The following is a 17,043-nucleotide window of genomic DNA, read 5'->3' as shown; positions in this document are numbered from 1 at the left end:
ACATGGAGGAAAAAATAGAAGTTTCCAGTGTTTGGCAGTTTGTGTAGAAAACTCGTATAAGATACTATTTGTGCATTACAAATAAAGGCAATACAGGTATTGAAAGTTATTTTACTTGTGCTTGTTTGGCCGTTGTGACCCAACTTACAGTTTTTTTTCAGCGTATTATGCCATGAATGCTGCTTTCTCGAGACACCAGCATTTAACTCCTTCTGTGGTGTCTTGCTGTTTTGCTGAATACAAATCTTCCATAATTCAAATAAAACGGCAAATTTACTCAAACTTTATGAATGTGATATTAGCATGTTTAGAGACATTTCTGTGCTTTAAAAATGTATTATTTGTTTTTTTATCTTGTGACAAAACTTATCATAAGGAATATTATTTAATTAATCTGTTTCTTATGCTAGCTAAATTTAGTATTCACAAATGTAAATTTGGTGGAAACAAACCTTTGTTTTTAATTTTAAAAGCAGAAATTCAACAATACCTAAATACAATAATGGTTTTGAAAAATAAGAAAGCTGCAAAGTGCGTTTCAATCTGTAAACATTTTCACATTTTTGTTTAACTTTTAAGTTTGTCACTATGTCTGTACATATTTTTATATTTGCTTATTTGGTTTACTCATTGTACTCCCCTGACTATACTTGTAATTCTTAAAAATCAATAAAAAAATAAAAAATAAAAAAAAGTTTAGAGATATTTTTGACCCTACACATTTTGTTAAAAAATATTTTTTGAATTACTGAAATTGGGTCTTGTAGATTGTGAAATAGGTTTGCTTTGACTATGCCTTTTATTCAGACAAAAAAAGGATGTGATAATGGATGAGCTTATCACAGCTTGCTATTGCTAGGCTAGCAATAGCAAGTTAGCATGAGATCCCACCCAGAGCGTCTCAAAAGCCACGGCTCCTCCAAAAGACATAAACACGCACAGCCAGAGCAGAGTCTGCGAATCGTCACAATATGAGAGACAACATTAAATGACCTCATGCCTCAAAGCACATAACATTACAATAATAATGAATGTAAACAACTTACAGATTGCTGACCACCTGACTGCTGCCGGTCATTTTGGGGTGAACTATTCATAGAATTCATTGACTATTCATTGACATAGAAACGCATAAATCCGAGTCTAAAGACATGAACATGCCATCTCGAATTATCAGTAATTATGGTTATGACATGGCGTGAAAGCAGAATAAGCTCATTTTTTTTGGTTGAGGAACTGTAAAAGATGATAGCTCTTTCATTATTTTTATTTTATTTATAAGCCCCTCCCACATGACACTCAAGGTCACCTTACAAATCTTCCTAAAAACATCAATATTACAACAACAGAAACTATAATATACATTAAGATACTAAGGTATATAAGGTAAATAAGATACTATTACTCAACACTTGCAATTATAATAAGCCTGTGAGTTTTAAGATGAGATTTAAAAGTGTGAAGACTAGTGTTACATGTTACTTCCTGTGGAAGCATAACTAAAAGCCCTGGACCCCAGTAACAGATTGATGAAGAGGATCTTAGGTTACGTGCAGGAGTATAGATTTGAAGAAGATCAGAGATACGAAGGAGCTAAATTATGAAGAGCCTTGTAGGTAAGAAGCAAGATTTTGAAATCAATTCGATATTTAACCAGAAGCCAATGCAAGTGGTGAAGAACTGGAGAAATGTGCTCTATGGAAGAGGTTCTAGAGATCATTTGTGCCACTGAATTCTGGACCAGCTGCAGTTTATGTAAGGTTTTAGATGGAAGACCAAAGAGAAGAGAGTTACAATAATCTATGTGTGACGTAACCAGGGCATGTACAAGAGTAGCAGTGCTACTCAGAGCAGTAGTAGTTTGCTTCTCAAACGAAAATTGGCAGAATTAATAATATTATTAATGTGATTTTCAAAGGATAAGGTGCTATCAGGAATGCCATCCAGACTGTTTTACCTGTTAAGTTGGAAAAACTATTGACTGGTCAATAGTCACAGAGAAACTCAGATTTTGCCAGATTAAACTGTGTGTCTACAGGAAGAAATTCAGTTTATCACTATTAAGTTTGTTTATTGTTATCGGACTGAATGCAAAGATTGGAGGAACATGTTTTGGTCCTGATACTTCCACAGAAGATAATACTGTATGTGCATGTTTTAATATTTACACCACTTCTATACCCTGAGTTTTGTTAAAGTAAACTGAAAATTGCTGCGATTACATCCCGTTTCAACTTGATTTTCAACCACCCATGACAGTTTGTACCTGAAACATATTTTGGGAACAAAATTTGAACCTGAATTATTTGTAAACCTGACAAAATCTCACAAAACGTCCTTTGGGCATGTCATAATTTGTGTAAACCATATAAAAACGTAGTTAAACTTCTTTTTTTTCTTTTTTTTTTTATGCAGAGTTTTATGTTAGGTTAGGTATTTATAACTAGCTCATATAAAAACAATAGAAGTATATGTCCCCATTTAGACAGTTCAGTAAATGTGAGTTTCAACCAAGACACCTGCGCTGGTGCTCTTCCAGACGTTCTCGCCAGTGTTGAATAATTACACAGAACTGAGTGAAATAGTCCAATGGCAAATTAGATAAGTGCTAACTGTGTTGAATAAACAGAGGTTCTTAATCGCTGGTGTTAATCTGTTCATTTTGACAGGTTTAGACATATTTGATTTTGATTTATTGATTTACTGCTTATTTTTCAGCTTGGTGACGTGTCTGTTCAGCACCAGTTCAGCATTACATTAAAGTAAAAGCAGTGTTTTAATAACCAATCCTGGATTCGATGACATTTCATTTCAGTTTTTTTTCAGTTTTTGTTCACAAATGTTTGTCTGATAAGAGCACTTTATATGAGGAGAGAATGACCTCAGCAAGAACTGCCATAGTTGGTTATGTAATGCAATTATTTAGTACTAATATGTGCCACAGCAGGCTGATTACTGCATAAATAATGCAGGCACATTGATTAAGAATGATAACATTAAAGCTTTATTAAAGTGTTTCTTTAATTGAAGCTGAGGCGGTTTATGTCCGGGTGGTTATGCCCATTTCACGATTCGCCTGACTCAATGACGACAACATAATACAGACTGAAACATGATACAAATAACTTTAATCATGTAATACACTGTAAAAAAAATGTAACCTCTCCAAGTCAAAATATTCTAGTGACTGGTCACATCAATTTTTTTTAATTGGCCCAAGTGAAATTCTGTAAAATAAATTTAATTAATTGTTGCAATAGTCTGTTAACATTGGCTCAATGAGAAATAATATGTCAGACTAATTGAAAAATTTAGATGTTACCAGTCACTAGAAAATTTTGACTTGGGGATGTAATTTTTTTTACAGTGTATTAATGGTATGTTATATCATGTTTATGGAAATAAAACTGACAAAAATACAGACTGCATTGTATTGGTATTTAAATAATATAAGCTAATATTAAACATTCTTATTGTACATACAAGCACTGTTAAGCAGCACATAATCGTTTCACTGAACAGTCTTTCTAGTTGCTGTATGTAAAATTCAAAGTCTGTTTATTTGACACATATTACATCTAATCCTCTTAGTCTTCAATAAAGAAAGTAAACAGAGTGTGAGCATCACTCTAGGAAGCAGTAAGTGTCCATATCAACTCCTCCCACGACTGGAGGTGGCAAATCTCACTGATCAGTAAGGCAAGGAGTTAAATATGTGTCATATACTGAGGGTGTGAGGGGAAACAAATCCTGCTCACCAGCAGACCAGCTTGATTATGACAGTTACCTGTGAGTTGAATGAAGAGAATATTCCAATTGCTTTGGGTATTTTTTAAATAAAACATACCTAAATGTTATAGACTGCATTTATTACAAAGATAATTAAAAAAAATATATATATAATTTTTTTCCACCAAATCATTTACAAATATTATTACAAAAATACAGTTATTTTTGTTTTTGCTTGTTATGCTTGTTTAAAAAAAAAAAAAAAAATCTGATCAATTAAAGGTAAAATAAGTTCTGTCGGTACCACTATTGTCAAATACGATTGACAGTTAGCATACAGTTTGGATTTGTTGTATGGTTCTGTTTTGGGAAAGAACTCCCTGCACATCCATGCAGTCTAGCATGGATAAGAGCAGCGATAACGCCCCTTAGGGTAAACAGAACAGAACCAACATGAATGTATTGCAGATAGCATTAATTAATTTTAATGTACAACATAATTAGATAATTTATTCTGATTCAAGGGGAATCAGAATGCCAAATCCTGACTGACGAGAGGAGGAGCTGGGGATGGAGTAGGGTAATTAGCTCCTGGGAAACGCCATAGCTGCTGATAACACTGAAGGAGCTTATATATACAGTGATAGGCGTCATATTCCTATAGATAGACGTGGATCAGCTGAGAGTCAACTGATGGGAGCTTAACTAACGTGACCTGCCGGTAATGAACGTTTGATTTATTTCCATCTGATGGGATTGTCTTCCTCCATAGTAAACCAGACGGTATAATATACATTACCGTTTAAAAGTTTCGGGTCAGTGTTTTTTTTTTTTTTTTTTTACTTTTATTCAGCAAGGACACATTAAATTGATAAGAAGTGACAGTAAATAAACAAATGCTGTTCTTTTGAACGTTGTTCATCAAAGACTCTGAAGAAAAAATATATCAATACCAGAGAATGTCTAATAAGGGGAGAACTGCCACTCTCATTAAACTTCCGGCTTCTAAACTGGTTGCAGTTCCACTCTGATTCCATATGATGCTCACAGGACGAGTGCAGAATGAATGGAGGTCTATGGCGCAAAATCCACTTTTCTCAGGATATAATTTTTTTGGTCTAGTAATTTGAATGTTGTATTCGAAAGGAGAGGCAAAGAAATTACACATTGCTGGGTGTTCGATTTTTTAGAGTCACTTATTTGCTTTAAAAAGTCTTAAAATGTCAATGACGTCATACACATCGCACGACCAGAGATACTGCTTTACGGCAATCCTTCAGTCACTTTGGTGCTTTCGCGCTCTGCACTTTCTTTTCTCTCGAGGCATCGTCAACACAGCTGACACATGTAAACACACGTGCTAGAAGAGTTTTTGCTAGAAGACATTCTGGTCCCGCTTCGGATGCCACGATACCATCAAGCGGTATCTCTGGTCGTAATCAGTCCTTCACTGACCAATCAGCGTTCATTAGCAGAATGCTAGCATGTTATGGGCAACAATTGCTCAACCTGTCAGAAATCAAAAGAACATAAGTACTTTCGACCTATAACCCATGTTGAACTTGCAAAACCTACAATCAAATCTGAGATGTCTCAACGGCAATCGGGTAAAAGAGACAAATTTAGCCGTCTAGCTCCATAGACTCCCATTCATTTTGCACTCGGGGGCGATCGCCCCCAGTGGAACTCTGGTGGAACTACAAACAAAATTCAGTATACAATAGGACTTAATAGGGAGTGGCCAGGCTCTCCGTAGACGGGCTCTGTCAATACTTTTAATATGTGACACTTTAGAGTGGAGTAATGGCTGCTGAAAATTCAGATCTGCCATCACAGGAATAAATTACATTTTAAGATATTTTCAAATCAGTTATTTTGAATTGTAATAATATTTCACAATATTCATGTTTTTTACTAGCCTGGCTAACGCCAGACCCAATTCTCGTTGAGACTTGGGTCTGGGAACCACATGTTCATTTTCTCGTATTTGAGGCGTGGTTTACGAATGCGCCGGCGCCGTTTATTGGGTGCTAAGAATGTCTATCAAATGCGCCTGTCCGTAGCTCATAGCCAATCGTTTCCATTATACCAGATGACGTATGTAGAGAAATGGTTTAACGCCAAACGCTGCTCTTTTTTCTAAATAAAATTGCGATCTAAACTACTTAGAACAATATCTAAGGCTGCATCAAAAGGTAGCTTCGCGTCTGCTGCCATGTTGACTCCATAGATATAAACAAACTGCTTAGTTGTGTCGCAAAGATGTCGTCATCGTCTTGCTGCTCCCTCCCCGTTCTGTGATTGGTTCCCTAAACGAGGCGAAAATCAGGTCCATGGTTTCCAGACTGCCTTTCAGCGAGAATAAAATCGCGCTGCGCAAAGGCAGTCTGGGGAAACCCAGGCTAGTTTTTTACTGTATTTTTGATCAAATAAATGCAGCATATGCTCGAAATCTTAAATAATCTTACCAACATCAAACCTTTGAATGGTAGTGCATTTTTCCTTTTAGATTGTATGATCTGCCTGCTAAAATTACATATATTATTAATAATATCGCAAAACAAGGCACCTGATAAAACCTGAAATGCTTGTAGTGCTGAGCTCTGCTGTGTCAGAATTCTGTCATTTTTGTGACATGTACTTTGTCACATATACTTGTTATTTATTTATTCATTGCCTAATGATGTCATATCAGCACAAAAATATATAAATATAATGCGTTCATGCCCAGTTTTATTAAAAAGAAAATAGAATTCTAACTAAGATGTGCTTAGTTATTAATGTATTTGCAAAAACTAGACATTGGAAGGTGTTGCTATTATTTAATTTCCGGACGGACCTATTCAAAATGCTTTCCGCAGTCTATATGGCAACACTGTGCTCTGTAACTATATTGTTTTACTTGCACTCATATCATTCCTCTTTCTCTCCCATCATTCAACAGGTGTTTCGCAGTGGAGAGGGTATGGGTATTCGTCTAGACAGTGCGTCTGCGTTTCCGGGGGCCATCATCTCCCCTCACTATGACTCACTGCTGGTAAAAGTCATAGCCAGTGGCAAAGACCTCCCATCCGCCGCAACCAAAATGCACAGAGCGTTAACCGAGTTCAGAGTTCGTGGTGTTAAGGTAGGTGCAATACTAATCCTTTAGGTGTTGAATAGCACCCCTGAGAGTCGCATGCAAGGTTGGCTTGTTATCTTGGTACCTGATTTGTCATGCTGTAAATGCACAAACAAATTGTATGTTAATTGATGACCATTCAAAGGTAGCCGTGTCTGAATGGGAATGCTAATGAATAGCTTTCTCCAGGAATTGCAAGACCTCCTTGGTCAAACGTTAAGGTAGGGTTGCTAAATGTTGAAGTGTTGGAAAAGAGATTTCAAAAAGAGTATTTGTTTTATCTCCTGAATTTTGTGTTGAATGTAATAATTTTATGTTTACCTGAATGTGTCAACTGAGAACACATTTAGGCTTTAAGGCTCCCTGACTTCTAAAAACTTAGTTTGTATCAGATGAGGCCTTTGACAGTGTCGCTGTTTCAAAAATCCACAGAAGCTCAAGGGATCAGAGGTTCCTAAGACATAAAGGCACCTTTTTTATAGAGATCTAACACAGACTCAACCAACAGTAGTGATGCGCATACAGATATTTCAGAGGTAAGGGATTTTTTAGAAAGACCGTTGACTAATAATCAGGCCTGGGGGACAGAAAATAGGGTACATTAAAAGAGGTGTGTTTGTCCATGCCAAAAGCAAAAATATGTGTAAGGTCACAAGATCAAAGCCAATCAGAACATATTGTAATTGTAATTGTGGAACAGGATTTGAGTGTCTTTAAGTTGCTCTCAGTATGTTGATATTTAAAACAAGGGCTTGGTGACTCAGATAATTTATTAGTCACTGTTGTTGTATGTTAGTATTGCAGTCATGCCTGGTTATTAAATGCCCCACAGCATTTTTCGTAATAGCCTAAACTCTCAGTCCGCTGTCATATTTCAATGTCATGAATCTCTTGAAATGATCAAGATTAGCACGCTATTACATGCACATCATAATGCCAGTTGAGTTTTTACAATTGTATTGTTTATATACTGCTGATATTTAACATTTCAAGCAGTTACTGAAGCACTTTTTATTTTTATGTAGCTGACTCAGTAACTTTGCCACATATTTCAGATTCTCGTAAATCTCTTTTGTCATCATAACATTTTTACAGTAGTCATACAATAATAGCAGAGCTAGTTTCACCAGATGATCAGACACCATCCAATTAGCCAGAATGAACTCTGCAGTATTTCACCAGTAGAATCTCGTCTAGCACTTGTTAGCTTCGTAGACAAGATGTCTGAACACAAGATCATACTGACCTGAAAAGTGTTGGAACGAATAAAGTGTGTGTGCATGAAGAGGGGAGTGAATGGACATAAGGATGAGGAGAGGAAGGGGTGGGGAGTGTACAAGGTGGCAGAAAAGGCACAAGTAACAGGCAATGCAGTGGGAGAGATGATAACTGTAAATGGCATGTGAGTTGGTATTGCCCATAGCAACTGTCACCAACAAGCATGTCTCTTTAAGAAGATGCTCTGTTTGCAGTGTTTTTCACATTTGGGAGAGAAAGAGAAAGACCTGTCGATGCCAAAGCTGAAAACCACCTTGGCCATTAAAGCTCAGAGCTTTAATGGTCAAACTGCAAAAAAATGTTTTAATGCAAATACTGTATGTTATGTCATCAGCATTAAGTAAGCTAAATGAATGACAATAGTATGCAAATTTATTCAAATTTATTTTATGTTAGTTTGTGATATCTAAGGAACTGAGTACTCTATTGAATATTTATAGAACCTTTAGAATAATGCTTTTGGACAAAGAGAATGAATCCGATTTATAGATACCAGTTTTGCATTCCAAATAAAAATGTGACAAAGCAGTGCCTTGGTACTAAAAGTTAAAACTATGTAACAAGCATACAGTAATAAAGTACTTACAAACCATCTTCAAACTTTAACTTTATAATTAAAACAATTTATAAAATGTAGTCTCCACATTATAGTGTATATTACATATTAAAACACATTTAGTTGTATATATTGTGCCTAAAATCATCGTCACTGTGTATTTTCCTGTGCATGTGTTGCTGCTGCATGAATAGACATACATAAATCCTGTAACATATCTAGCCAGGTGGAGCTGGGGAAGATGGAGGGTTTCAGAGCACTGAAGGACAAGCTTACAGCTAACAATGAACCAAATGTTGAGCAAGCAATCTCATTGGCTACAGGATCAGCAGAGGCCAATCAGCTTATGCTATGCGGTAATGATGTGATTGATGATAGATTGCATGTTAAGCACCTTTCAACCTGCGAGTTTCAGTATCAACATAGAGGACTGAATTCAGGACTGAAATATATAGGTTTAAACATTATTCCTATTTGATTTTAAACCAGTTGTGAAGGAGTTGTTAATGGTTCATAAAAACATTAAACATGTATTAATTGTAAAGAACCATAAGGAAATGTTTATGCATAAAGTAAATTGATTCACAGTTTTGCTTGATACACAGTTGTGCAATTAATGGCTTATAAAGGTTTAAAGCACCTAATTACAATTTAGTATTTTTGTGTAACCTAATCTAAAGTCAGAACTATTTACTCCGAATAACTATTAACAAATAATTTACTACTGGATTTAAGGTGCTCTAAGCGATCTCGCGCGTTTTTTAGGCCAAAACATTTTTTTTCACATACCGCAAACATCTCCTCACTATCCGCTAGCTGCCTGTCCCTTGAACACACTGTAAAAAAACGCGATCTCTGCAGAGAGCCCAAGCTCCACAAACAGCAGCAAAAACAAACTGAGCAATAAACAGAGCGACCCGCAGCACGAAACATAACAAACTGTTCCAGCCAATAACCGACAAGAATGATGTGGGGTGGGGTTTGGGGTATTATTGCGTGGCTGAGGAGGAGGGAGGGTCTAGCTAGCCTCCGTTTTGTTTGATAATAATTCAAACATCAACAAGAGGTTACGCCAACCGAGATCGCTTAGAGCACCTTTAAATTGATGTACATAAGTTGTTTACAAATGATTAAAAATAAATGAATGAATTAATAATTAAAATAAAATCATACTCTTTACTTATAGAGTATGCATGTGACGTCACCGTCGGCCGGAGTAACCGTGGTTAGAGTGAGAATGCCACGAAAAACACACAAAACACCTCTAAAAATCCAGCGAAACTTGGATTTGCAGTTATCATTTTGTGTCAATATGTTGAATTTTGGGGTAATATCATACCGTATTTATTGGATTGTTATATTTCGTATTGACAACTCGTCAAATAAATATTTACCATCTCATATTCTGCATAATTGGATGTTTTTAAATAAACACAGACAAAAACTATACAAGTTTTAGGACTGGACGATATTTATAACATTGATATAAGTGATCACCCGGATTTAGACCTACATATATTGTATTTATATAAAGCGTTCACAGGCAAATTTGCATTATGTATTTCCCCAGCGTCAAAATCAAGCACATATAAATTTCAGGAAACACGATTCCTGGCTGCATGTTAATATCCATGGATCATGGATTTACTTGCGTTTTCGCAGTGTCCCCTATTCATGCAACAGGCTCTTTTGCCACTCAGTCTGGCCGAGGGGCGTGTTCCGGCGGGAAAGTGACGCAATGCATACCCTCTATTAGCTAATAGCTATTAAACAATAATCGTTTGTTAATTACAGTGACAATGGGTTTTATTGTCAGTAATTGTGTGGATTATTTCGAATTTGTATGCACAGGAGAACTTCTCACGAAAAATCTCCACCTTATACATGAATTTGTTCTTAACATCGTTCTGATGTCATAAAACATCCACAAAAATGTCTGTGTTTATCACCATATCCCCACCCCAATATGTATAAATACACATAAACATATGCATAATGGATAATATAAAAATAGTGCAGAACCTTAAATAGGCCTATTTCTGAAACAATTTTACCTAAAATGTGTTTTACTTTTGTCAAAATCTTTTTGTTTGATTGTTTTCAGATTTAAATTAGACTTTGAATAACATATTTCCAAGGGGCCTGTTTACACCTGGTCATTCATGCGTTTTAAATGATCAGATAGCTATCCGTTTTGTTAAAACGGTTCCATTTACAATGGGCAACGTAACTGTGTCTCAGCAAAACAAATATAAATCTAATCTTTAATTCCTGCGCTATATTCAAATTTAACGCCGCTCACGTCAAAGAAACCATGATCAAGATCAAAAGACCGCAATTGGAGAGGGAGAGAGGCATTAGCACTGGTAAGATAATTTTAATGAAGATGACTGTGTTGAGCTTCAGGATTAGATGCCGAACTTTGTTTCATTAGCGGCAGTTTGCGTGTCGGCTTGCTGAAGAGATGCTCAGCTTGTTCTCTGCACGGATGCGTGCTGCAGTAGCGCTGTCATATCTGGGTACCGGGAGCTGTTATAAATCTCTCGCATGTTTAGTTTTTACCATTTTAGGAGTAGTAAAATTTACATTTGTGGGTTCAAGAACCAGATGCATTTTGTCCAGTTTCATCTGGAATGCGAAAATTTTTTATATACTTTATTGTCCCTGATAGGGAAATTTGCATGATTGGATAGTTATCTGATCAGAGAAAACACATGGAGTGAGCAGGTACACATGAACGGTGTTTCCACGATGCATCACAGTCGTTTCGATCTGTGTGGAATGTTTTAATGAGGACTCTATACTAAATATCTCAGAAATGTATAGCATTGACTGTGTACAGCCGAACAAGCTGTAAGCTGTCAGTCAGTAACTTGTGTGCGTGTGATTCGCCTTAATATTACAAGCGGCATTACTATGAGGAATGCTTTCCTCAAAATGTAGATCTGTGTGCAGGCAGGTACGAGGTACTTTGTCTGAATGAAATACATGCATATCTCTCACTTTTGCTCACGTGCCAGCGATTAACCCTTAGCGTGCCGGTTTTGGAGCACGTGTGCCATAGGTTGCCAACCCCTGAATTATAAACAATTCAGGCAACACACTTCAATATAATTAGTCGTGTCAGGATGAAATATAACTTTGCACGATTATAAGGCCATACAGAGTAAGGGCTTTTTGTGTATGTGAGGTTTCAGTTAATTTTAAGAATACATTTTTACACAATAAGTTTTGGTGAATCATGATTTGTTTTTAAAATCGTTCATACACACATTTCACACACAAATTTGTGCGTACGCATGCTTTAGTGGATGAGACCCAGTGAATGAAGGACTCGATATTAGTTTATAGCCTATTAATGTATGAGACTAAAATGTATAATCTATAGACTAATTTGCAAATGATTGTTATTGTACCGGTATATTTATACAGTGTTACCGGAAAATGTAACAGTATTGTAAGCGATTTCTGTGCCACTAAACGTTCAAGTCTGTTTCCACCAAATAAATAAATGAAAAAATTGGGGGTGATTTTAAAATTATGAGAAATAGTCACAATTACAAACTAACATTTACCTCAATGGCCAATCAGAGACATATACTGTATGTTGAGCGGTGTTTAAGAATCCGTTCAACAGTGCTCAAAATGCTAGAGGGAAATGCTGGTATTGTCACATTTTTAACTTGGTACTGAACTTTTGACAAATTAATACATACAAAATAGCACAATGATCCTTAACCCAACATTCACATGGTTCACACTTTTCAGGAAGTCAACCTACAAATGGCTTCATTATAGTTGTCTCTGCACATTACACTGGGATAGGAGAAAGTGTTTTAACACTGACAAAAGATACACTTCACCTTGAAAGCATGAAAATATTACATAATAAATCATCACATTTTGAGCAGAAATTCACTTTGCGTATGTGGCACATCTGATATGATCTGATCAACTCTGCCTTTAGGGTTTTCTGTACAAATGAAAGTTGCTGAAGTCTTCTTTAGATGTACCCACAAAAAGTGCAAAATTGAAGAAAATGCTTCTTTTCTCTAGGAGAGGAGATATGGAGAGAGGGAAGACAGCATTTGAAGGAAAGGGATATGCTGAAGTAGCAGTCTAAAAAACTTGAAAAGGTTTCCTTGCTGAAAGCTTGTCTTTCTTGGTTTGATGTGACTTGTTTGTTTGCAGGTGTTTTTTTTTTTCTCAGATGTTGTTTTGGTTGAAACATGATTGCAAGGACAAGAAGATGAGTGCAGGAGAGAAAGAGGAATAACAAGATAAAGGAAAGAGAGGGGAAGTGTTTGGTAAAGTGGTTCTTTGAAGGTAGGCCATTCAGGAAGCATTAAATCAAAGCCAAATGGTCTTCTGATGTGCCTCACACCTTCTCAGTCTCTTTACTTTTTTATTCTCGCTCTATTCCTCCTGGCTTGTTTTCCATCTAACTTCCCTCTAACCATTTTTCCATTGCATCTAATAATCTCTTTAGTCCATTATCTCCCTTCACTGTTATCTGGAGACACTTTATGAACACACAAGTGAACTTTGGAGATAGAATAATATCAGACTGCAGTGTATAACAATAACACAGACTCATGGAAAGTTAGGCAGCTTTATCTGTGCTTGAAGTGCTTATCTGTGCTGAGAAAATGAACTGTAGAAAAACATTCACATGAAATAGATCAGTAGGATCACTTGAGCTTAAAGGGCTAGTTTCCCCAGAAATGAAAATTCTGTCATCATTTCCCAGAGTATGTGAGCCAAGCGGAGCAACAGCAATTCTCTCTCTCTCGCTCTCTAATCACCCCGTTTCAGCTCCACTCCAGATTTCCCTCTTATCGCTCATATGTTATGCTCATGATGAAGCAGTATCGGAGCGATCTTGGAGCGAATGAGAACACCAACGCTCCGACTCTGCTCCGGGGCTAAATCATGGCCACTCTGGAGCGCTCACATGTTCAATCGTTTTCTAACTTGTTCCACACACGTGTTAATTTCTTTCTTCTGTGGAACCCAAAAGGAGAAATTTGTTTGTGCCGTGCTTTTAAATACAATAAAATCATGAATCCTCCAAAAAGGAACTAAAATGTATTATAATGTAATGGATAATCCACGGCTAGGTGTGCATGATGTTAATGCACCTACAGTAGCTGTGGTTTATCTGTTTACCATTGTCACTTACCAGCAAGTAATTTTGCATTTAAAAGACGTCTAATAGGCGTCCAAACACAGCCCTGCCTGACACCTAGGCTAAAATTTAGAAATTTGGGCTGTCAGTGAAAATTGTATAGACGTCTAACCATAGCACAAGAATATATGCACAGGCTAGGAATCGAACATGTCAAAGAAATGAAACAAAACACCTTGTAATCACTGTTGACTTTTCTTATGTGGCGATGGAGGTTTTATAAAGGGTTAAAGAAATTGTGTACTCTATTATACTGATTCCAAAGGGAACAACTACGCCACCCGGGATTAACTACCCGGGAAAGGGTAGTTAATCGATTTTTCATAAGTTGACCCAGAGACGTGGATAATTAGTATAAAATGTATAAATCTTTATTAAACAGTCAATTCGTCTCGACAGTCAAATGTCTCATTCATTATAGCAATCAAAAAAGGATCAGCCACAATAAGAAACTAGCACTGTGAAATATGTTTATCAAACACAAAAGAAAAAGACAAATAAACAAAGAACTTGGGCTTACCAATAAGGAGGCAGGCAGGCTAGATGCCGGGCTTCAATATTGCCTGTAAAAATAGATACCCACATGTGCTGTGCACCAAACCACAATTACACACTAAAGAAATGCACTGCAAATCCACACCACTTTGGTGAGAAGAGAGCTGTTGCCACACAGGAATAGCCAGCCTGCCTTCTCCAGGCCCCCAGCTCCAACAAAAAAAGGAAAGAGAAAAAGCAAGATTAGGGAAATACAACATTCAACATAAAACAAACCAATGCAAAAGCAGAAACACTTTTCTTCCAACTGCAGCCAAACCGAAACCGCAGGTAACAAACAGACTTGTCACAACAAAACAAGGTCAAGAAAGCTAGACAGATTTGTTGAATGTAAAGCAAAACTAATAAATGCAAAAAATATGAAGGCAAAACAAAACTAGGGAATGCAAAACAAATGAAGGCAAAACAAAACTAGTGAATGCAAAACAAATGAAGACAAATCAAAACTAGTGGATGCAAAACAAAAAAATGCAAAAAAGTTATTGGATGCAAAACGTTATGTAATGCAAATATTATAGAATGCAACACAAAGCTAGTAAATGCAAGAAAAAAACAATTTAAAGCAAAACAGAATTAAAGCAAAACAGCAGTGTTGGAGCTGCAAGCCATGCTGTAGTGTAGACCATGCTAAAGCCATGCAAAAAACTTTACTGATCACGGCAGAAATGAAAGTGAGAGCGCACACTTTATGACAGCTCATTGAGTCGTTTTACGGATATAACGTTTACCAGTTTATTAAGCACCCCCTGAAAAGGTGTGTATATATTTGTTTACTGTTAGTTGTAATGAGTGTTTTGTGTAATTCGCTGTGTAAGTTGATGATAATGAAAGGGAGAACTAGAGAGTTGATGGATAAGACTTTAATGTGCACTTCTTATACTGTGTTTATTCAGCTCTTACAGTGATTTTCTGGAGTAAAACTGACGTTTCTTTGTTTGTGTGATGTACAATAAACTTCATTGAACTCATCAGTATATTTTTGGCCATCTTTCGGACGCGGTCTGCTAGAACAGGCTTGTACTAATAGTGGATAAAAGCAAGATGAAAATTAAGCTATAACCGTAATTAAACTAGACTATACCTGTTCTATTTCTATACAGCATATATTCTCTGGCTCTGTGGGGATTATTGTCCGACTCCAGGTCGAAATAAACACCGCTACTGAGAGTTTCTGTTTTGATATTATCATTCCGTGAGATTGTCCTGCCACTGAGCGTGAGTCTTCGCCCTCTGGGCTGGCAGCAGCAGCTCATTTGCATTTAAAGGGATACACACTAAGGCCTCATCCACACTACTGCGTTTTAGTTTAGAAACGGAGAATTAAAACGAATACGATCTCCGTCCACACCAGTGTTTTAGCTGCGTATTAGAATTGATCTCCGTCCACAGTGAAAACGACTGAAAACGCGGATCACGTGACCATTCACCAACACTGGGCATGAGTGTGCCGGTGTAAACAGCCGCATGTAGGCAGTTATAGCATTGTAAAATGCAGAATTGACTTGCACAACAGCTGCTAGCAAAGACGTCAACGTCAGTAACGCTTGTAATTCGTTATCCATGTTACAGTCACTAACGTTATGTAGTCCAGGCTGTTTTTGTATGTTTTCTTCCCGGGGACGGGTCATGTGATTGGTGGCTGACGAATCAGGGAAGGATACGCCATGACTGATGACATCCAATCATAGAGTCGAGCGTGAGCCTCTGCGTCATCGTTTCTAAAGTCCTCCGTTTTGACCGTCTTCACTAAAACGCTCTCCGGAGATTCAAAACGCAAAACGGGGTTGGCAGCGTTTCTAAACTTCTCCGTTTTAGGTCTTCGTTTTTGCCGTTTTAGTCTGGACGGGAGGTGCAAATGTAGCAAAAGGTCTCCGTTTCTAAACGAAAACGCAGTAGTGTGGATGGGGCCTAAAACGGTGCATTTTTCTGAACTGCCAAAATATTGTATTTAAACATGCTGTAAAAAATGATCTGGGTATTTTGAGTTAAAACTCCAGTCATTCACAGTTTCACTGACAAGTTTGGTTGTATATCAACTCTCATTAATTTACCGGTGAAAAACATATTCTGTGTTAGTTAGTGTTAAATGAAACAATCATTCCTTAGAAATCCATCTTCATTTCCATCAGTCTTTGTAGGATTTGACTTGATTTTTAGCTGATGCTCCATGCATTTAATTGGCTTATGTGCTGAATTCATTTAATTGGCTCTTTGGTAAAGTTGGTGCATGTACAATTGTTTGTGTGGGGTTTGAGTACTGCTATGTATGTGTGTGTGTTGTGTGTAGAAGATGTTGAGATTAATCATTAATGAGAATTGTTGCACTTTTAGAAAGATCAGACAGATAGATCATTAAGGAATACATGTATCATTCATATCAATGAGAGCAGGGAGAAAAGTGTGAGGAAGATATAAATTGAGAGATGAGAGTAGGGGGAACAGGCACAGTAATATGAAAAAAAAAAGCCTTTGGAGAGGAATAAAGAGGGAGAAATTCGTTTTTGAGTGGATATAGTAACATTACGAGTATGATCTCGCACTCAGAACAGCTGTTTCCTAAAGAACCACATTAGAAAGAAGTAAACAGGATCTGGATCTCACACATACTTCACGCTC

At 36.9% G+C, this 17,043-nt stretch overlaps 1 protein-coding gene across 3 annotated transcripts in view; it reads left to right on the top strand.

Annotated features, from left to right (window-relative positions):
• The window catches only part of pcxb (pyruvate carboxylase b), a 237,790-nt gene that overhangs the window by 108,403 nt on the left and 112,344 nt on the right, over window positions 1-17,043 (top strand). For all 3 annotated transcript variants that reach the window (XM_079588533.1, XM_079588534.1, XM_079588535.1), the window contains exon 10: window positions 6,674-6,856. In XM_079588533.1, the coding sequence (XP_079444659.1) occupies window positions 6,674-6,856 (183 nt within the window). The remainder of the gene's footprint in view (window positions 1-6,673; window positions 6,857-17,043) is intronic.

The sequence above is a fragment of the Phoxinus phoxinus genome, assembly GCF_949152265.1.
Source record: "Phoxinus phoxinus genome assembly, chromosome: 2".
Classification (NCBI taxonomy): Eukaryota; Metazoa; Chordata; class Actinopteri; order Cypriniformes; family Leuciscidae; genus Phoxinus; species Phoxinus phoxinus.
The sequence above is the reverse complement of the archived record's forward strand: the minus strand, read 5'-3'. Positions and strand labels throughout refer to the sequence as shown.